The sequence below is a fragment of the Meleagris gallopavo genome, chromosome 5, assembly GCF_000146605.3.
Source record: "Meleagris gallopavo isolate NT-WF06-2002-E0010 breed Aviagen turkey brand Nicholas breeding stock chromosome 5, Turkey_5.1, whole genome shotgun sequence".
NCBI lineage: Eukaryota > Metazoa > Chordata > Aves > Galliformes > Phasianidae > Meleagris > Meleagris gallopavo.
Genome location: NC_015015.2, coordinates 14,815,980 through 14,838,249, shown reverse-complemented (window position 1 = coordinate 14,838,249; position 22,270 = coordinate 14,815,980). Strand labels below are relative to the sequence as shown.

General features: G+C 45.4%; 1 protein-coding gene across 1 annotated transcript; it reads left to right on the top strand.

Moving 5' to 3' along the window:
* Positions 1–1,924: 1,924 nt before the first annotated feature.
* Positions 1,925–21,344, top strand: CD151 (CD151 molecule (Raph blood group)). The gene is given in 9 exon segments (XM_003206309.4): positions 1,925–2,044; positions 7,050–7,153; positions 7,822–8,013; positions 12,417–12,491; positions 14,826–14,846; positions 14,848–14,931; positions 15,744–15,899; positions 18,174–18,260; positions 19,088–21,344. Coding segments are annotated over 8 exon segments (759 nt in total). The 5' UTR covers positions 1,925–2,044; positions 7,050–7,069; the 3' UTR covers positions 19,148–21,344.
* The last annotated feature ends 926 nt before the right edge of the window (positions 21,345–22,270 follow it).

Sequence of the window (22,270 nt, the reverse complement as noted above, 5' to 3'; positions counted from 1 at the left end):
TTTACGCAAAATTAACCTGCTAGAGCAGAAGAAAGGAGAGAATTCGCAAGTGTGCAAAAAAGAAAGAGTGACGAACTTGTATCGGAACCTAGCTTTGTAACATCTGTGGAGATGGTGTCCAGACCCAGAGGGTTTGCTTTCCCAAACTCCCAGGAGAGGATTTTGCTAATCTAAGGCCTTCAGAAAGGTGTTGTTGCAGCAGAGAGGTAGGGCCAAGGAGGGTCTGCCAAAGGTGACCAAGAGACCTCATTCTTCCTTGAAGGTCAGTGGCTTTCTAGGTTGTTTCCACCTCTGCCAGAGCCATTGTGCAGAGGCCTGTTAGAAAGAGATGAGGATGCTGCTTTGTGCTCCTCATTTCTCAGCAGCTCCAAGGGGCTGGGGGTGAGCAGCTCCTGCACTGGGCACTCGGCAGGGAAAGAAAATGATACCCTGCTCTGAGGAGCGTATCATTGTTCAGACAGTGTGCAGAGAGTAAAGGCTGTTTCCAGGCTGTTCTCTAGGGAATCTCGTTTGATTTCCTCCTCAGGGAGGAGGGTCTTGGACTCAAATCTGTTTTGCGTGTCTCCCCTTTGCCAAGTATAAATGAAAATTCCTGAGAAGAAGCTGCTTTGCCTCACTGGATGCCTGGCTCCTGTTCTGCCTTCTCCACTGCCCCTGAGGCACAAGTACGTTGACTTTCCAGCATGTTCCAGCATGCTGTAATGGAAAACAAAACATTCAGCTTTGCATCCTGGGTCAGCTTTTCTTTGGAAAGGAGTGTGGGAGCAGCAAGAAGCACATGTAAAAATGGTACTGCAGCAAGGCTGCTTCAAGAGTGCAGGAGTGTCAGAGCTTGGTCCAGCCTCAGGACCAAGGATGTGTCAGAGCTATTGCTTGCTTTGCCGGTGTCTGCGCTCTGCTTTCCCTCCTCTCCCCAGTTCCTCAAAAAGTTCTCTTGTCCAATTTTCATTTATGATTCTGGGATTTTGGCATACTACTGCATGGCTCAAGTGTTGGGATTTCCACTGTTTCTCTCGAGAGATTTTCCTGTGGTCTAGAGACTACAGAGTAATGTGAATTAACAAGTTTCTAGTTCTTAGCAGAGCATTCCTGTTCAAAGAGAATGGAAGCAGGGGTAAACCAACCTGATTATAAGTGAATGTGTGCTGTCTGTACTATGCCAGAAAAAGGCCTGCAGGAACCTCTCCTTGAAGATAATAGAAAGTTAAAATGGTTATGAATTGTGTTGAATTTGATCTGATAATAAGAAGTAACCTTTTTCTCTTCCCAGATGGTTTGCAAACACTTCATTATCCCACCTTGGCAAGTCAGGGAATTTTAGTGCTTCCATTTCCCAGAGGGACAATAGATAAAAGACTTCAAGCCTTAAGCTGTGAAGTAAGTTAGCATCAGGAACTCCTGAACCTTGGCAGATGAGGATGGATGTGTGCAATGAGTTCTGTCACTGTATGTCCCCCACTTTCCTCTTTCCAGGCAGTTTAGAAGTGCCTACTCGTGGCTGGGTTCAGAGCAAAGATCCAGTGATCATTTTGAAGCACTTAACATGGGATACAGCACCCCACTGTACAGATGGTTCTTCAGGAGCTTGCTCATGGAGCTGTTCCTGGACTTTTCAGACCAGAATGTCACTGTGTTTTGTTCACAGACTTGACAGAAGCAGTAGCAGCATTTACGAGATGCTGCAGACATAAACATAAGTGCATTCTGGCGGGTTTGTACCATCAGGAGGTCTTTACAGTGCAGTCTAACTCTTCCCCACTAACCAGTGCACGCTTTCCAATTTAATCAAATGCATTCATGTTGTCTTCTGAAACCAGGTACTCTCTACTAAGAAGATGGCTTAATGAGGAAGCGTATTACCACATACTGATTCCCATGATCATCTTTGACATAATTCATGATTCTCTCTTCCTTTCTTTTTCAGCTTTCTACTTTCCCGAATCCAGCAGAGGACCAGAGCCAGCAAGGAGACTGGGTGGAAGAGAAGCTTTTGAAGAGGGCTGAAGATCTGCAGTCGTTCTGTGGAGTGCTTTGGTAGGGAAAGGTCAGTGTTGAATCTGTTGACCATGTTGGCTGGCAGTTTGGTAATGAATACTTAGTAGTTTTGTAAATGAGAGCAATTTGCTAAAAGCTTTAGAGCTCCTCTGCTGGGAAGGTTTCATCTAATAGCTTCTTGCTGCTTTTTGGGCTGTGCAAGATGTGTTTCTGAGTTGATAAGCAGCCAGAGGCCATTTCTTCAAATAATCCACTGAGGTACGTGAAGCAACGGTGGTAATATTATTGTTTTTACGGAGTGGGAACTTGAACACAGAGGTCACGTTTTCAACAGCTGGAGCTTAGTCTTGCTGGAGAATGAGGTTCTTTGGTCAGTTTGCTGATGCTAAAAAGTTTCTGTCCCCCCCAGCTGCATTGCACGTACCAAGGAAAGCGTGTTTGTTTAGTTCCCAGGAGCTGCCTCAAGGTCAGAGTTATCTGGTCCAGCTTTCCAGGCAGCTGTACCTTGCCCTCCATCCAGCAGCATGCCTGCAGGGTATTTGAGGTGGCTGTATTAGCAGGAGGCTGATAATATTGGATTTAGAGCCCTTTGGGAGCTGCACTTTCCTAGCAACATAGGTGCAGCAGGATTTCCTGCTGTCTGTGTGTTTGCAAAGATTGGCTGCAGGGCTGCATGTTGTCTTTGCTTCCTGCTGGGCATTTAGTTTTGAGGATGAGTGTGGTATAAGGTGTGGGATGTTCTGTTTTGCCCCAGTTCATAAAAAATATCTGTAAGAGTGACAGCACTGACATTTAGGATACCAATTTTTTTGCCATCATTCATTATTTTTAAGTATTTTTTAAAAATGCTTTTAATGGCCTGGGAGCTATTTCATTTGCTTTGGCATTGTTTCTTTACCTTCCATCAGGTGCTGCTATAGGGCACGTTCTACAGAAAAAGCCTGCAGACCTGGATTTCTTTGCTGTTTAATTAAGTAGTGTTACTGTGCAAGTTGAGGCAAATGGACCTAGAGGAGTGTGCTATGACTAAATGAATGTCTAGCCAGCATGAGAGTGTGTGTGTGTGTGTGTGTGTGTGTGTGTGTGTGTGTGTGTGCCACGTGTTTTCTGAGCTGTGGTGTAGGTGCGTGCCTGTGTATGCCTTTGGCTCTGCCAGTAAAAACACAGTGGTCTGTCTGATGTGATATACCACTGGGATTTCAGGTGCCTCAGTGTCAGTGCAACAAAATGCTGCTTGTGCAGTGCTACTGCTGCCCTGTGCTCAGCATGCAGAACTGGGACCAAAGTACTCAGCTACTGGTGCATTCATCTTCGTCCAGTTTGTCCTAAGGGTTCAGGCTCAGTAAGGATGAGAGCCCAAAACTGGTTGCCTGGAGCTTGTTATGCTCACAACTGGCATTCTTTGGGCTGCAGGGCTTCTCACATCCTTACAGCATTGCTAGATTTAGGGTATTTTGAAACTCCTGCACTGGGAAGGAAGAGCAGCAACAAGTGATGGGCTAAGGTCCTTGCTCAAGGTCATGCAGGAAGCCAAATCAGGTGGACAGTTGGAATCGAGCTGTTCAGTGTCTAATTTATTGAATTAATCTTCAGACTGTTTCTTCTTTCATGTGCAGCTTCTGTCACACTGAGATTTTTCCTTGTTTTCTTGTTTCCACCCATCTTTGTGTATTTTATTTCAGAGCGTTGTGAGCATGGTAGGAACCTGCTCTTGATTTCTGGTAAATAAATGTAAAAGTATCTCTTTTCATTACATAACTATGTTTCATTGCCTACATTCCGTGATTACTTTTTAAATTTAGTTTACTGATGAAGCCACTCTCTATTGGGTTGGACCAAATGAACTTCGTTATGAAAATGTTTTTGGTCTTTCAGCCACTTTTTCAATTAGCAAAACATTTCCTGTTATTGAGCTCATGTCTTATTAATATGGTTTTATGCATCTGTAAATACACCCTTGTGGCATGGCTTGCTGTTTTCTGTTCACTGAAGAACTCATTTATAATTATCTCTGTGATTCAGAGCAGACCTTTACTTCTATGTTTGGAAATAGAACTCAGCCGTGCACGTTAACTAACGTTGCTTGTTCTTGTCCAGTTTCAAGAGTGTTTCACATTGCTTCTGTGGGTCTGTTATCAGTACTGAAGCCAAGAGACCCTGCCCACATCAGAACATTTTCACAAGACTCTGAGCCCCCCATCCTTCACTACAGTGCTGTGGTACAGATCAGCACCTCTGTGCTTTTTGGGGCCACAAGGCTCAGAGCCCAATGCCATCCTTAGCCTGAGCAGCAGAGCATGGCTTGCCCTAGCTCTAAGGAGAGCATGATGTGTGAACAGCTCGCTGTGGAGTCAGTGATTGTGCTCCTGCTTAGAAAGGATAGATCATACAGGAGACAGCCCTGATTGCTCTCTGATTCATGGCCTGCCATCCCTGCGTGAATCACTGTGCTCTGTAAGCCTGCAGCTGTTCCCTGCCAGCTTACTGGAAGCAGATAGATCCCCTCCTCCCAGCAGCGAAGCTGAGCTCTGTGAAAGGCCCTGCTTGCTCTGCTCAGCGGAGCAGGACCTGCTTGTGGAGCCAAATTTCAGGTTCCTTGTCATCTGCCTGCAAGTGCAGTTTGAGCTGTGAGCAGCTGGCCTTGTGTTTCTGAGGTCTCAGATCAGAAGGAGGTACAAGGTGGTAAGACATGGAAATAACCGTGCTGGCTGTTTTTTTGGAGGGAGAGTTTCTAGAGTCCACTGCAGCTGAGGGCCCGGCCCAAGGACAGTGAACACTGTTAGCATTCACAGCATCTTCTAAGCAAACTGGTGGTGCAGTTTCCTCTGTATGTGTTCCTGATATAAGCAGGCCTACTTCAAAGCCCAGCACAGCCTTTAGAGCCTATTTCTGAGGAGCATCTATCTTGATCTGAAGTACCTGTTTTGGGCTGTACAGGTGTGCATAGCAGTGAGAGCTTGCCTGGTTGCTGCCATTCCTGTTCTGTGGCTAAATGAAGCCTCTGGGAACTGTAAATCTGTCACCTTCCCTGAATGCTGCATTTGTGAGGCAGCTTCTCATTGAGAATTACAAGTCTGTTCAGAGCAGAAGGTGCCACCAGCATCTATTCCTTCCCCCTGCCCCAGGCTGCAGTATTGCAGTGTGGTAATTAATCTGAGCATTGCTGGAGTATCTGATCTTTCCTAAGGATCATGAGTCAAGTCTCCTTGATATATATGCCACCGGCTCAGAGCTGCTCTATTCTCTAATGAAATACTATTCTGCTGCCAGCTGTTCTGTCAGATGTTATTCTAAAGGAAAATGTTTTCTTGTGAAAGAAGAGAGGGAACAGGCATGGTGGGACTGCTGGGCATGTTCTCACCCTTATGCTCCCTGCTAGCTTTATTAGTTCCTAAAGTGCAGACCTGCCTGAGGTTTTTGAGCGGATCCTAGTGAAGCAAAAGGAAACAATTTCCTGCAAATAAAATACAGTTATGCTGCAGAATTGGCAGCTGCTCCAAGCCTTGGTTCAGGAATAAACTAAAAGCAGATGTTAGAAATGTAACAGGGAAGAATACACTGGCCAACCCAGCCTTCTAGCCAGCTGAGCCTGGCTGTGAGTACCCACTGCTTGCAGGTAAGAGACCTTACCAGAGGGTTTATCTACTGGAAGGTGTCTTGCAGTAGGCTTGCCAAGGTAGATGTTGTCTGTACTGCATAGTTGGATTGCAGGTCCTGTTTATCCCTGGAGGAAGCTTGTGAGAGGTGAACCCCTAGAAAGGGAGAGGTAGATGCTGTTTGCCTGCTTCTATGAAACTCTGCAAGATTTTCAAACAGAGAGAAAGCAGTGTTTGCATCTTTCCATATTAGCTGGTGTGGAAGGAAGAGAAGGATGTTTTTGATTGAATGCAGGAAGGGGAGAGATGGTGAGGATTCAGTTATACCTCTTCAAACTGCCTCACAGAGCTTCTGTTGACAGTGATGTGGGCAGTGCCTTTGTCTTGTCTGCCCAGGCAGGCAGGAGTGAAATTTAATTATAATTTTTTCCAACAGGAGGCAGTGAGGAGACATGGAGCTGCACTTTCTGCTTTGGAGTACTTTGGAATATAGCACATCTTTAACACCTTGCATGGGGTCTGACCCACAGCAAACTGGCTGTTTATGTATCTGCAGTGTTTCATGCTGTCAGACCACTCAAAGCCAGTGTTTATGTTGCTTCCTCCTTAATAGCTGGGAGGCAGCTGAATGATGAGAAGGACTGTCAGAAATAAACAGAGTGAGGAAGAGAATTAGTTATCCCAACATATTGCTGGGATTCAAAAAGAGGAGGGTGTTTGGGTGGATGATAAGTATGCTCCTAGTTACATTTGTAAGGATTAAAAATACGTAGAACTTAGAGATCTATTTAAAGCGGTTTTAACAAGCATTGGTGAGCAAAGAAAACTCTTTGGAGACATATTATTCTGTAAATGCCAAAGACAGTTTCTATCATCCCCTTCAGAAGTAACAGCTAGGTGCTGCAGTCAACCAGATCGTGGGATGTGCTGGGTAACAGGTCTGAGACTTCATTAATTTCAGCTTAAGTAGGAGGAAGTGAACGTGGAGCTATACTGAAGCTTCCTTACAGCAGTGTTGATTACAGTGAGACCCAGCCACTGTTTTGGCTTGGTCACAGTAAGTGCTGTGCTCATGCAGCTGCAGGTCTGATCCCTCTACCACAAGTATTAATCTTAAGGAAAATGAGCCTCCAGAAGTGACAGCAGAATGAGGAGACAGAAGGAGGAGGATGGCTGTGCAGGAAGGCCGCATGCTGGTACCATCTGCCTCTCTTTCACACCCTGTGAGGTCTTGTGCTGTGTAGGTCACTCGGATGGCTATGAGAGCTCTTAATATAAGTAAGCACTGTCTGGCATCCCTGAAGCCACTTGAACGGCTTGCTCACTGCATTACCTCAGCAAAAGCCGGAAGTGTGAGTTCTTTAGTTCTTTGCAGAAGGCGAGGAGCAGTGCTGCCCTTTGGGAAAAGAGACACGGTGACTGGCTTTTCAAACTTTTTTCTTTTCTTCCTTTCTCCAGGAATTTGCTAAGCCAGAAAGATGCGTGAATATACTGAGAAGAAAGAAACATGCGGGACTATCTGTCTCAAGTACCTGCTTTTCATCTTCAACTTTTTTTTTTGGGTAAGAAGTTTCAGCCTGCTTCACAGTCTCCTAGATGGCACTGCAGATTTGGTGGCAAAGGCACAAAAGCCTTGACCTTAGTGAAGTCTTTAGCAAAAAGCTCTGACATCTGTGGAACCCAGACTTTGTTCCATGGGGTGAAATCCCACCCCTTGGACTTGCCAGCCCAAGCTGCAGAAGTTGTAGTTTGACACTGGAGCTTATGGCTGTTAATAGGTCTTATTTCAAAGTATGGAAAATAACTGGATGCCTGAAAAAATGCTCCGCTTTCACTTCACCTAGCTAGCATATTCAGGGAGCCTGAGTCCTGGCAGTGGAGGGGGACAACTGTAGCAAGGATAACAGATCACTCCTTGCAACTTGGTCCACAATAGCACTTCTCTAAGTAGTGCTTTCCACTGAAAACTTACAGATCCCAAAGGGATCCCAAAGTGTCCCACATAGCTTGCAGTTCCCCTGCCTGGCATGCACAGTTTGCCTCCTTAAAGCCCTACCAGGGTGCTGCTCTCCAACCCAATGATGTCTCTGGGAGTCCTTCCTTTGGTGTGAATTTCTTTAGTTCAGGTTGCAGTGCTGGGGCACCCTCTGACATCTCAGTGCAGTTGCTCTGGAGGTGAGAAGTTCACACATTAGATACCCCTCATTTGCTTGCCTCTGTTTTTACCCAGCTGGCTGGCGGGGCTGTGATGGCAGTGGGCGCCTGGACCCTGGCTAAGAAGAGTGACTACATCAGCCTGCTCTCTTCTAGCACATATTCAGCAACTGCTTATATTCTGGTGGTGGCAGGGGTGGTTGTGATGGTTACTGGCATCCTTGGTTGCTGTGCCACCTTCAAGGAGCGTCGGAATTTGCTAAGAGTGGTAAGTTTTGCTTTTTTTGAGGGGGATGCTCCTTTTTTATCCCTTGAAGAATGCTGAGAGGGAGGGAAACATCTTGTCTATTGTACACCAACTCTATTAATTTGTTCTAGGGCAAATACCATCAAGTTTTCCAGCTTCTAACAGCACTTTTATCTTTGTCACAAGTGACAGGGTCTACTGCACTTCATTTCATAAATCCAAATTTACTACTGCACACCTCGAAAGGACAAAATATAGTTGCAGTATATCTGCACCGTGTGAGAGAACGTCTATTTGAAATTGTTCAAAACCAAATCTTGTGGCTTTTTTTCTTTCTTCTTTACTGCCTGTCCATCTTCTTTTTCTGGAAAATGGGAAGAGAAAATAAAATACGAGAGACATGTAAGAAAATTGGCTTTTAACACACTAAGTTTGTATCAAATTAACATGCTTTTTCACAGAATTATCAAAGATAAGAAAATATTAAATGGAAATTTTCTATAGTGGCAAAAAAAAAAAGTTCTGAAATTAAAGCCATAGAATTTTGATAATCTGCTTTTTTTACACCCTTCCCTATATTACTTGCTCAGCTCCCTGTTTACCCACCTACACCAAAGTGTGTACTGGCCCTAGGGTTTCTATTCTGCTTCCTCCCTTGCAATCTCCTTTTCAGTTTGGAGTGTGGCAACATTCTTCAGTACTGAGCTGCAGTAGTGAGTGCAGTGACTGAAATAACAATCAGTAGCTCTTTGCTTTCACAGTAACAAGAAACGATGCTGCAGTAGCCCTTCTCCAGCTCCTTCAACTTTGCAAGTCCTTATTCACGTGACCATCACTTTTCCCTTCTACAGAGGAGCAGAAAGAGAAGCCATGAGCAATGCTGACACTTGCACCACTGCTCTGAAGACCTAGTAATTCCTGTGAGAGGCAGAGTAGGGCTAGGAATGGAGAATGAACCCCGGAGGAGAACACAGGGTTTGCTGATGCTTGTTGATTGGGCTCCAGTCTGTAACAGTCCATTTTGGCCTCTCTTCACTTACTTTCCATGCCAAAGAGATCTCCCTTTGTCTTTTTGCCTCAGCCAGAAGCTACAGATGAAAATCCGGTGGGGTTTTCTTTGTTATTCTGCCACAGAAAACTAATAATTGTGTCTTGGGAACAAAAGGTCACGCTGTCCTTACACCATGCATCCTTTCAGAATGGCTGGTCGCGACAGACCTATTGTCTCTTCTTGTGCTCTGCATTAGTTGCCAGTGAGTAATGTACACAAGAACCATGGCTGTGCTTGCCAGGGCCCAGTGAGCCTGCCTGGGGGCCTCTGCCAGCTCTGAGCTCAGACAGTGACTCTGACAGCTTCACACTCAGTGCCCCAGGGGCTGTGCCAGCCTGTTCCAGTTTCCCTTGGTACCAGAGGCCCGTGGCAATATGAGAGGGAATGTTGTTAGCGGCGCTCCTCTCCCTGGTGCCTCCTTGGTGCTTTTAAAAATCAGCAGGCAACTTTGGCTGCTATTTGTGCGTAAAGCGTGATTCTGGTGGTTAGTTTGTTATTCTGTTGAAGTCTCAGGAACCTGTGATTTTGTTTGCTGCTTTTCTATTTAATTATGAGTTCTGAGGGCCCTCGCAGCCGTGCTACTTCTTTGTCATTGCCCATTTACCTTCCTTGTGAACTCCTTAGCCAGGTGATTCATTGAGGCTCGGGGAGGAGACATGGCGTTTCATCTGCTCTGTGTCTCTGCAGTGTGTCTGCAGCCTGGTTAGTGTGATGCTGCAGAGCAGCCCTGCTGGTGGAGCTCAACCATCAGAGGCAGCAGTGCTCTTAAGACCTGCTCAAACTTGAATTATTCAGCTCAGAGGCTGAAGCTGCTGCCGTGTTCACCAGGGAAACATTTCAGCAGTATTAGGCAAAACCAATGATAAATGGATTAGGCTTGCTCTCTCTTTTCTGTGTGCTGTGCTATGTCCCTGCCAGAGCAGTCAGTGTGTGATACAAAGCAGCAACTGGGGTGTTCTCTCTGTGTCAGGAAGAATCTCGTTAGGGTTTATAAACTAGAACAGAACTTCTCCTGTCTCACTTTCAGCTGAATTGCTAAGGTAATTGCCGAGTGTAGCAGAGCACTGGGGAGCAAAAACCTGCATGGCTATCCTTACCCAGCTCCTGCATTATACTTCAGTTGAGGTGCACTCTTTCGTATACAGAAGTGTGCAAAAGGGGTCTCAGACTTACCCAAGTTTTTATCTTTGCTTTTTTAGATGGTGGAAAGATCTCTCCAGATAGTGATTTGTGTTGTAGGTGGATTGACTCGTTTTTTTGGATTGTTCATAGAAAATATGCTCAGATTTAATGCTCCACTCAGATATTTGAAGCTGAATGAAAGAAATCTGGATTCTCTGTGTCTGAAGGACACATCATGCAATCCTGACTCTTGCTTGAGCCACAATAGGAATAAATCTTGTTCAGAGCCCACCCAGATTCCACGTGTCTCCTGCAGGCTTCTGGGGGATTCCACATTTCTTACTGGTTTGCCAGCTTCTTGGAAAGTGAGTAGAGCATATCCCTGCTGCTCCATGCCAGAGCTGGCATACTTCTCAGTTTCTTACAAAGGTCTGTTCTGAAAGACCAGCAGCTCCTGGTAAAGAGCAAGGAAGGCAGTCCTGTGCTCTATGTTTGTCTCCAGAGCAAAAGCTGCCACTCCCCTATGACAGCATGATGTGGTGTAATAGATACTCAAAAAGGGGCCCTGAGGGGGAGATGAAGCCAAGATAGGGATAATGATGCAGACTATCAGCAGAGACAGGTTGGGTACTTGGGTGGCAGATGCACTGACCTCACTTACAAGGGTTAACAGGGACCTCATGACTCACATTCTCTAAGCTGGATATGTGTTTGTTCGTATCCACGGTAAGCCAGCTTGAGCTGAGCTCTGGTGACACAACTCAGCTCCACCTGAATGCCACTGACATGACGACACTGAGCAGGGAAGAATAAATAAAAGAAGCTTTGCAGTTCCTTGGTTGTTCCCAGCATCCTGCCACCCTCCTTCCCCTTCTTCAGCAGAGAGATGATGTCAGGGCAGTAGGGCATAACTAGGTCCCAACAAAAGAAAGCCAGCCTTTGTATCAGAGTACTCCAATCCTTTCTTGCCCCATTTCAACCTTCTGTGAGGGCTGGGACCAGCGTTTAGCTATCCCCTTCTCTGCTGAGTGACTCACTGCCGTGGTATGAATGGGTACCTTGTACAAGAGGATGCAGAGACTTTCGGTGTGGGGCTGGGGAGAGAAAGCCTGAGATTGTGTGCTCATATTAAAGCCTGGCCTGCAGATAAAACCCGGCTGGCCATCCTTGGCAGCTGCTGTATCCCAGCTGGAGTGAAAGAGGAAACCTGAGCTGCATTTGTGTCTGTGCTGTTTAATTCCTGTGAAGTAGCTCAGAAATACCTGTGTCTACCAGCCAAGGAGGGCTGTGCAGTGCAGAGTAACCTTTGTGTAACAGAAAGCAATCTTGCTTGTGTCCAGGGCTTCACTGTCCTTCTATGTGCTGGGGGGAGAGATGGTTTCATGGCTAGCTACATTTTTAGGGAGCTGTTTACTTAATCCCTGGGGAATAGCCATGTTCTGAGCTTGATAAAACAGAAAGTGGGAGATGATATATTAGTTCTAAGCAGGACAAGTCTTACAGGACTTTTGCACAAGGTCATTGTTATAGCTGAAACTAGTGCCACTTCGGCTTCATCTACAAAAAGATGAAGTTAATAGCAGTTGTGGAACAGCCTAGATCTGTAAAGGAACTGCCTTTTTCTTTTCATCTAAAATCTGTCACTTCATTAGTGCACTGCAGATGGTGGTTGAGTCCCACAGAAGTCCGTAGGAATGTAAATCCGTGTCTTAAACTTATGTTTAATTGGTCTTCTATGTCCTTGGTCAAATGGGCCCTTTGTTGGCTTATTGAATCATTGTTGTAACATACATTTCTCCTTAGTAACTTTGAAATGCCCTAAACAATATGAAAGCAAGCAAAAGTTTCAAAATTATGTTGTAATTATGTCAGAAGCAGATATTTTCTATGATACTGAACATATTTATCGGGTTATCTGGCAACCACTCTCTTCTGTCTAGTGATCTTATCTTAGCTGCCTGCGCTTTTCTATTCTCTATATCCCTCTGGCTGTTTTAGTTAGACTCACACTTGCTTCTGCTTGTCTTCAGTTATCAAGCATGTTTGTTGTTTTGTTTTTGTTTTTTGTTTTTGTTTTTTGACCTGTGAGATTGTTCCCTTTCTATCCTATTGAGGTCCTAATCTCAGCTATTGCCTTTGAGGTCTCCTGCAGAAAACCATCAGCAAAGACAGTGTCATGCATTTTACTAGCTGGTGATAAGCCAGCTCCAAGCTTCTGTTCTAACATCCTATTTTTCCCATTATTTTACAGTATTTCATATTGTTGCTGTGCATCTTTCTCCTGGAGATCATTGCTGGAATCCTGGCCTATATCTACTACCAGCAGGTGAGTGGACAGCAGTCCTAAAGACTCAAACCAGGGAGAGAAAACAGCTGATCATCATCCCATTTCTCTGGTCAGAATTGGGTTTGAAGGCTTGGGACTGAGTGTCTGATTGAGATTCATCTTTCTACATGTCTATACTCACTTTCTACCCCATACAGAAGACCTTAGGTTATTCACTACTTTTGACAAAGCATTAATGGTTCAATTTGGGAGGCTGTTCAGCCTTGCTGCTCAGCTCCTTCTTATGGTTCACCTTTGCAGGCTGCAGAGCCTTCTAGAAGACAACTGTTAAGGCTGTGTAGTGCTCCTAATAGCCTTTAAGTCACACTGCAAGCAACTGAAATGACATTAGTGCTACCTAGTATACTCAGGACATAGGAGTGATCCTGTTGCATCTAGCAAGGTAGCTGCCACACTCCTGAACTTGCAAAGATGGTCCAGCTTGATAGGTCCTTTCAGATCCATGAAGTTTTTGAGGTCTTTACTTAACCAGCGTAGCTGAGGGTAACAGCATGGACTTCCAGCAGCTGCAGTGCTAAGTTGGCACTTCTTGCAGTTGCAGAGGACAGAGGCTGAAATCATCGCTTTGTTTTCAAAGGATGTTTAGCCACCAGAACACAAACAGCCTGGGAAATTGCTCTCAAGTCTGGAAATTGATTGGAAAGGGTGAATTAGAATTGTTGTCAAGTGCCTGTCTGAAGAGCAGCTGGATATCCCGTCCCATCTTGTTGGCTTCACTGTTAGGATTCCTTGCCACTCTTTTCTATTTTGAGACTTACGTGCTTTGCATTTCCAGGATGGGCACTGGCAGTTTCTGAGGAGTCAGTGTGTTGTGAGTTCATTTGCTTGGTAGGAACCAAGAGAGGGTCAGTGGAATGAGTGCATATATTAAACTGGGAAAGATCCTTCCCAGGAGCATGGCAGAAAGCTAGGATCCATCTGTCCAAACTCACTAGGCTCATGTATAACAAAGGATGAAAAGGAGCTGATCCTTAGGTAAAGTAAGGGATGACACATTTGCAGCTGTACCCTTGAGTGCTTTAAATCACTCAAGGGCACTCTGATGGGTAGCTGCACTTTCCCCTTGCTCTGTGGCTGACAAATATCCTTATTTGCTGGTTGCAGGCTGCTTGCTGTGTTTGCCACTGTTTTTATTTCAGCCCTTGCTTTTGGTATCTAAGGCTTGTGTGTCTAAACTCCCTTTCTTTTGTTGTCTTTGTTCCATGCTGCAGTTCTTCCCTGTGAGCCTGCAGGTAACTGCTTTTCTCCCAAGTACTAATTCTGCTAATGGATTCTCCTCTTTATTTGCCTCTGATGTCTTCCAGCTGCTGAACCTTTTGCTTTCTCTTTATTACATTAAGTCCTTTGCACTTTTATAGAGCTTCCCAGCTCAGGATCTCAAAGCATTTTTCAAATATTTATGAATGAAGCCTCTTATCAACTCTGTGAGGTAGGTATTGTCCCCACTTAACACAGGGGTTGGGAATAACAATATATCAAAAGGAAAATAAACTGCAGATTGTATTTTGCCCAGTGCAGCATTTGACCTCTCATTTACTGCTGTACAGAATAAAAGGTACATAGAGAAGCTATCTCTACAGCTATCTCTACTGATGTGTAAGAGGAATTTAGCTAGATTAAGAACTTCCACAGGAAGAAATATTTGAATCCACTCACCTGAACCTACCAGTGGTTTATGATAGGAGCATTTTCAGAAATGATGAACTTTCAGAATTGGACTTTATCTCTGTGGTTTTATACATTTGTCACTGTTACCAAGAAATGCCATAAAACAATCTTGCAATCACACTCTTCATCCCCTCCTCTGGCATCCTTTTGCTGTCACTTCAAGAGCTATTCAGACTATGTGACCTCAGTCCAGTGTGCTCAGGACTCTGATTTCCTCCTGCTCCTGGACAGACTGATTGTGTTTTAATATTTTGCCATAGGTTTCAGGGACAGCAGACCGCATGTGGTCTCGTGGCATATTCATATTCAAGCAGACACAATTTTGTATTGTGTCTAGGCAATCTCTTACGTATGTGAGGTGAGGACCCTTATGGTGATGTGTTGCACAGACTGAAATTTGGCCCAGAATCACCTCATCACCTTACAAAAGTGGAAACGTGGTCTTTAGTCAGCTGGAAGTAAGTTTGCCTGCTTCCTGGAAGCCAGTCCAGCCTTGAAAGATGACTTGAAGGAAGCTGTAGCTTCCACTTTCTGGCTTTCTTTTCTCTTGGAACAATAGCAGTGAAACTTAGGCAGGACCCTGGGTCGCCCTGAGGGGAGGTGAGTTTGCCTTGTGATTTTATCCCACTTGTCTTTTCTATTCAGCTGAGCACGGAGCTGAAGGAAAAATCTGAAGAACACCATGACTCAGAAGTACCGCAAAGAGGGAGAAGAGAGAGTGACCAGTGCAGTGGACAAACTGCAACAGGAGGTGGGTATTGCTGGTAAAGCGATTGCACAGTACAGGAAGTGACGTGAGCTCTCATCATCTGACATACAAATTGCTTCTTTTGAGTCTAAGCAGGTTGGGTGGTGTGCAGAGTCTTGGCCATGCTACCAGCGGAATGGCATGGGGTAATCTCTGAATAGGATCCCCAGTAGGATTGAGTAAACAACATCTAAATTGATGCTGGAGTGCCGAGTCACTCTGACAGCTGTTTCTACTTACCACATGAAAGCTTTGGAGAAATTGCTGACATTTTTCATTAAGCTTCTCAGTACCCTAGAGAGCAAGATGTAATGAAAGATCCTGCTGCTACTGCGAACTGTGTCAGGCTCTGGGGTGGTTCAAGTATGGGCTGTCGCCGTTCTGACAGGCTTTTCCACAGGATGAACCTTTGTGCACAGGCATGGGTCCTGCAGTTTCAAAGCATGCAGCCTGCTATGCACGTAATGCCCCGTTGCTAGGTGCACATGCAATAGTAACTGGTAATTATACCTACCCTGTTAGTGCTCTCTGGTCAGGTGATTGAAAGCCGAGGCAGCTGCAGGTGCACTCTAGCTACAGTCCATCTCAGCAGTAACAAAAGTCACAACTGGTGGAAGATGAACGAAGCTGATAATTAATCACCAGAATTAAAACAGAGCTCACTAATAATTACATTAGTAAAAAAAATCTAGGCTAGTGAGATTGCTGGAGTCTCTCGATAAAGGAGAGTGAAGCACAGAGCTTGATATGGAGAGGCTGGAGGGAGAAGGAAGCTGCAGTGTTTGCAGGCTTGGCTTTGTGCTCTGTGTTTGCAGTTCAAGTGCTGTGGGAGCAACAACTACACAGACTGGGCTGACAGCATGTGGATCAAATCTCCAGAGGCCAGTGGACGGAAAGTTCCTGACAGCTGCTGCAAGACAATAACTGACCTGTGTGGCCGAAGGGACCATCCTTCCAACATCTACAAGGAGGTAAAGAATAAAAGGGCTTCAGAGCCTCTTGCCACAAAGTTTACCAAGGAGGTGGGCAGGAAGTGAGGATTTTGGGTTGGTGCTGCAAACTGTTGGCACTTTGTGTCTCTGAGTGTTGAGACTTCCAGGCTACATTTTAAAAGACTCAGGGAAGAAGGGGGAAAAAAAAATAGAGGAGTCAGAGTGTCTGAGCTTCTTCATATAGGCTGCTATTACAGAAGCACGTATTCGTGGCTACCAGAGTGATACTATAGCCAGCACCCAGTGAGTACGGTATGGGATTAATTCTCTGCACAGGAGGGGCCATGGATTAGGCAAGGGTAGTGCTTCGTATCTGTCTCAGGGCTGTTCTTGGCATTTGCAGGGAACCTGATATGTTGTAAAGGCAGTAAAGAAGAGAGTTCAGGAACTGAGGAAAAAAAGCAGGGATATGTTCTGCACCGTTTTATTTGCCAAAGAGAAAAATAATAAGTTACATTTGTTATTGCAGAATATGCTGGTGATGAGGGAGTGGGAGATGTTGCTTCTGGCAGGAGACTTGGGTTTGAGCCCTGCATTCCAAGCTTCCTGTAATTGCACTTAGTGAGCAAATGGAGATACAGCCAAGGATCAGAACTGACAGACTTGACCTCCAGCACGAGGAAATAGCATATGGGGCTCCCTAGCAGACAAATTAGGCCAGTTCATGAGAACTGCAGTTAGGGGTGAAATGAGTTTGGAGCTGAGCTGGTAGAAAAGCTTGTTTCACTTCCAGAAGAAGCAAATTAATCCCAAAGTAGCTGAGTAAATAGGCAGGTAGCTGTAGGACCATTTATTCATCCTGTTGAATAAAACTGGGTAGAATTTCTTGTGTTTTTGTTTTCATACCCTTCAATCCTATGGCTTGGCTTTAACTTGCTCACCATGAATCTCTCTGTGAGTTAGCATAGACTGTTTTCTCACCAGTGCAACTTGTGCCTTGGCTGGCTGTACTGAGACATGGGAGCAGAGCCTTTTCCTTGTCTCTGCCCCCTGCCAGGTGCAGAGATGAAGTACAGTCTTTCTGCTCTACTAAAGCTGCACTTTATTATGTCCAACTGCTTGGCTGGGTTTTGCTCTCTTGAAAGAAGACTTCCCCATAAGATCTGTTATTTTCCAAGGACTGTTGAGATGTCTTTGAGTGTGGAAACCTGCAAGTGTGTGAGGGCAGAGCTGGCTCGCCCCAGCTTCACCCTGTGCTGTGTGAAGCTGGGTTACTGAGGAAGGTCCTGTGGGCTGCCAAGCACAAGCACAGCATTAGCTCTAGAGTATAAAAAGCTGCCAAAGGCCATGTGGATCTACATTTAGACACTGTTTCTCATGATACAACATCTAAGTCAGGATTCAGAACAGATTTTAGTGGCTTTGGGGAAGAAGAACCTAGAAGAGGGTCAGATCAGGACATGGGAGCAGTTGTTTCACAGTGGAGCAGCTGGAGCTTACTCTCAAACCTAATTCAGGCATGGGAAAAGTGAGGCCTTTGCCATCCCTCCCTGAAGAAGTGCATGCTCACTCGTTCCCTCTGCCTGGGTACATGTAGGTGTCTGTGTTAACTGTAGACTCCTGGGGCTGTAGGGCCCCAGCACCCTTGGGGCACTGTGGCAACCTACACAGCAAATCCCCCTGATGTTACCATGGAAAACCTGCCTCACTAGTTGAAACAGTTTAATTATTTAAAGAGAACTCTTCCAAAATAATCAGAGAAATCTCTTATTGTTTTATTTTTGCATTATGGCAACAAAAACATGAGCCTGAAACTAGGATGTTATGCTGCCAGCCAAGGATGCAAGTGAAAGGCAGAGGTAGTCAGTGCCTGGCTTTCCAGGTCCACATTAAAACCCATAAATAACAGGGAGGAATTTGCTTTCAAAGGGCTCCTCTCGTGTTAGAGGTCTTGATGCTGCATTTCCTTGGGATTTTGGCCAGAAAGGAGCAAACCCCTTCTCCAGGCATGTGCTAAGCAGTGTGGGAGCCCTTCTCCACGTACCTCAGAGGAAAATCTGAGAGAAATCCTCTGTAATGTGCAGTGTTCTTCTGTACTTCTTCAGACACCTTCAGCAATTCCTGAGACATACAGAAACAGTATGGACTTTACATAATCTATATAGCTTTTCCAGCAATGTTGAAAGGAGAGGATGCTCACAGACACTGCTTTTTATAGGGATGCTTTCAAGGGTTACAACTGCTGTCTTAAAGTGAGACACAAGAAGTTAAAATGAAGGTGACTTTCCCTGTCTCCTCTCTCTTTCCCTGCAGAATGGTTGCATTACCAAGCTGGAAAACTTCATTCAAGAACATCTGAAAATTATTGGCATAGTTGGGATCAGCATTGCTTGTGTGCAGGTATTGTGTGGAATCGTGTGGAATCTTGGGCTTGCTGGGCAGAAGCTCAAGAGACCCAAGAGTTAAGGGATGGAAAAAATAGTATTTCAGGCTTTTCCTTGCCTGGCAAAGAGGAGTTGTCAGGTAAGGGAAAGGTACTTCAGTGACCTTGGGATCCACTAGCTCCAGAGCTAGTGCCTTTTCTGTCAGTTTGTAAAATTTCATTTCTGGTGAAAGAAAAACAGTTTTCTGCTCAGACAGGTTTCTGCAGCAGGGATGTGAGAAATGAGGTGCGGCTATAGCTGCTGGTTTGGCAGCCTGAGAGAGACCTCTGGTGGGGATGTGCCAGGATTGCCCGTGCTGACAAAGAGCTGGTTTGGAGGAGTTTTGCCTTCCCGGTTCATTAGTTCATTCTTTTTGTATTCAGAGTTTCTGCCCTGGCTCTGTCATACTGAGGAACTGCACTGTGGGTCAGCAAATGTTTAAGGAGAGTCTGAAGAATAAAGGGATAGGATGTGGATGCTCCTACACCATTATAGGGGGAAAGACAGCCAGAATAATCTTTACTTCCAGATGCAAGTATCTCTGGGAGTTGTTCATTTTCCCTTCTGCCCTGGCATACAGCCAAATTACACTCTAGAGAAGCTGATAGTGATTAATTATGAAGATTAGCATAGATTATGTTCTCTCACACTCATTGCAAGCTCGGTGCCTGGTGTGCCGTATCTCCAGGCCAGATCTGGTTGCCACTCTGATCTGGGTCCAAACTGCTAGTTTTCAGGCTGCTGCCTCCACTGCATCCATTCTGTTTTTGCCATTCATTTTTCTCTTCTTTTTCTACCCTGTAGATCTTCGGGATGATTTTCACTTGTTGCTTGTACAGGAGTTTGAAGCAGGAGCCATATTAATAGCTGTGGGAACTCTGTCAGCTCCCCCTCTGCCACTTCCCTTAGTGCCTGCCAACCTCACCACCCTCCACTACCACCACAGAAGTGTCTGCAACCTGAGGACTTCTCTCTAATTAAATGCCTTACCTGCCCCTTCTGGGGAAAGTCACCCTCCTTGTTGTGCACAAGGCAGCCAGGAATTCAGCAGGTCCTCTTCATTGTCAAGAAACAGAAGAGTTGTGGATCTTCTGCTAGAAGCTTTAGCAAAACAGTCCCTTGATATAACTAGAAGGCAAGATTTATCTAGGGCCATTTCTCTTGGAGCTCTTCCTGAGCTAAGTGAAAGTATTGGGATGCTACACAGGAACCACAGTTTGCTTTCTGAGAAGTGGCTCAGCAGAGCTGGGCATTGACTGTGAGGACAGATGATGTTTCTGCGCTGAGCTGGAATCAGGTCTGAGTCTTTCAGACACAGAAGATTTGTCATTCTCCCCCCAGCCTATGCACTGATGTCCTAACACAGCTGTTCTCCATCTGAGAAGATGCCTGTCTGGTTGTGTGGAGCAGGAATTGCTCTCTGTGCTGATCAGGAGCGCGTCTTGGTACAGTTGAAATCTTGTTGCGGCTCTACTGTTGTCAAGATCTGGGTGCCTTAGTATTTCTCAGAAATCCTTCCTCCTCTTCCCTGAAGCTTCCCTGCAACGCAGTGCCATTAGGAGCCACAACAAGCCTTTTGCCACCTAGCAATTCTAGAGCCAAAGACATTGGACTGCTTTCTAATTCTTTTGGGTCTAGTCTTTTTTATTTAGTGGCTTCCAGTGTGAATGAGAAAGCTCAAAGAGTTGTTTCCTGCCTGTCCCCTGCTGTGATTTGGTGAAGAGCTGGTCGGTGGAGCTGACATACCAAGCTACCCTTTGGCCTATTTGGTTAGTGGGAATGTCTCATCACATCTCTTACGTGTTGAGAGACACCCTGGGCTGGGTTTGGGCTCTAATTAAAACCTCCAGGCTTGTCTCTCTTGGGTGGGAAATTAATATATACAAAAGTTGTATCAGCCTCCAAAGAGCTCATTAATCAGCTGAGGGTTTTCTGGCTTTAATGAGATCTGGAAGCCCACTTTCCAGACTATCCCAGCAGTAAACAGTAGAGTCAGATTCCCCCAGTTGCTCCAGTGTATTTAGTAAATTGGTAATGCTGGGTTTAGCTGTCTGTTTAATTAAATAGATTTAATTAAATGTTATCTCTGCATTGGGATCCTGGTTACCTACAGGGCATAAACGCAACTGCTGCCATGGAATTGGTGCCACTGTTATGCCAACAAGGTCTTAGCCTGGATTCATAGGACCTTGGGAGCCTCTCCTGTCCTGAGGGATTTGATTGTTTTCTTCCTAATCATTCTGGAAAGGGTTCTCATCGAGAAGTCTGCTTGGTAGAGCAGAATTATTTTATTTTCACTTTCCTGACATGCTTTGTGCACCCATGAAGCAGAAAGGGCTGTAGGGATTTGGGGTTCCTAAGCAGTGAAGATAATGCCCTTCTATAAGCCGAGTAATTCACTCACACTCTTGTCCTTTTGGTCGGTGCCTGGTCCCTTGGCAGCACGCATCAGCAAAATCACCCAGAGCCCTGAAGGGTCTTGCAGCATTGTTGGAGGGTTTGATTCACAGAGCAATCCCAGACAGGTCCCTCAGAGGGGGCTGAAGGGTGACAAGTTAAAATTCAGAGCAGGTAAATCTGAAACTCCCCCATCAACAGGAGCACCGTGAAATAATCCCTAACACTAATGCAAAAAGAGGTGGAGGAACTGAGGTGTATCCGTTGTCCTACAGCAATGGGAAAGAGGGAAGAGAAATCTAAATTATTGTGTAATGATCTAAAGGAGAAATCTCTAAATTATTTCTTGTTTTATATTCAAGTTTCTGACAAGTGCTGACTACTAACTGAGGAAAATATTGAGCATGTTGCTTGAAGCAATATTTCTAGTTTCTTACATGTATCTTCTTAGGTGCCTTTGCCTGTTTCCTTGAAATGCATTGTGCAGGGCTGGGAGAGGCCAGGAAGAATGAGATACGAACAGAGCTGACTTGTGTCCATTAAGTTGTTTTATACTTTTTCTCTGTATAATAATATTCATTGCTTTTTTTTTTTTTAACTCAATTTAAGTTGCTGGCCAATAGAAAAATAAAGCTCTGTACTTACTCTGTGTAGCAAAACCAAAGGGTAACGTGAACCATGTGTGTTACGTGGGTTCCTGAGCAGTGGAAGCAGCATCCTGCCCTGCAGGAAGAGTGGGGCTGTGCCGTGCATTTGCCCTACACACTGTGCTGTGGTCATATCCTCCTTGCGTGACAGACGTGTGAAGAAGGCAGCAGGCCTGCCTTTTGTTATCCCTTCTGATATAAGGCTGAAAATTACTCGTTACAAATGTGAAATATGCCTGTATTCAGCCAGATGGAGGTGCCTGCAGCTGATGGGCACGGCCACTCGGTGGCTCTCAGGATTCATTGCGCTGTTAATTCAGCTCCTGCAATTAGGTGCTCTAATTCCAGCCGCTTCAGAGAGCAGCAAAGCCGTGGTGACACCAAGCCTTATGCCACTGAGCGTCTTGCCTTCGTATTCCAGGCCTCAGCCTTTTCACTGCCATCCCTGGCAGCCAAGCAAAGAACCACAGAATGCGCTCAGCTAGAAGCAGGAGCCACTGAAAACAACACAGAAAGGTGAACATTGTGGGCATGTGAAGAGCCTCAGGAAGGGCTGCTGCAGCGTTCTGCAAAGAGCAGTGCTCTCTCAGCAGAAGGCTGGGAGTCACAAAATCACAGAATGGCCTGGGTTGGAAGGGACCTCAAGGACCATGAATCTCCAATCCCTTTACCACAGGCAAGGCCACCAACCTCCACATTTAATACCAGACCAGGCTGCCCAGGGCCCCATCCAGTCTGGCCTTGAACACCTCCAGGGATGGGGCATCCAGAACCTCTCTGGGCAGCCTGTTCCACTGTCTCTGTAAAGAACTTCCCCCTGACATCCAACCTAAATCTTCTCTCCCTCAAGGTAAAGCCATTTCCCCTTGTCCTGCTGTTATCTACCCGTTCAAAAAGTTGATTCTCCTCCTGTTTGTAGGCTCCCTTTAGGTACTGAAAGGCT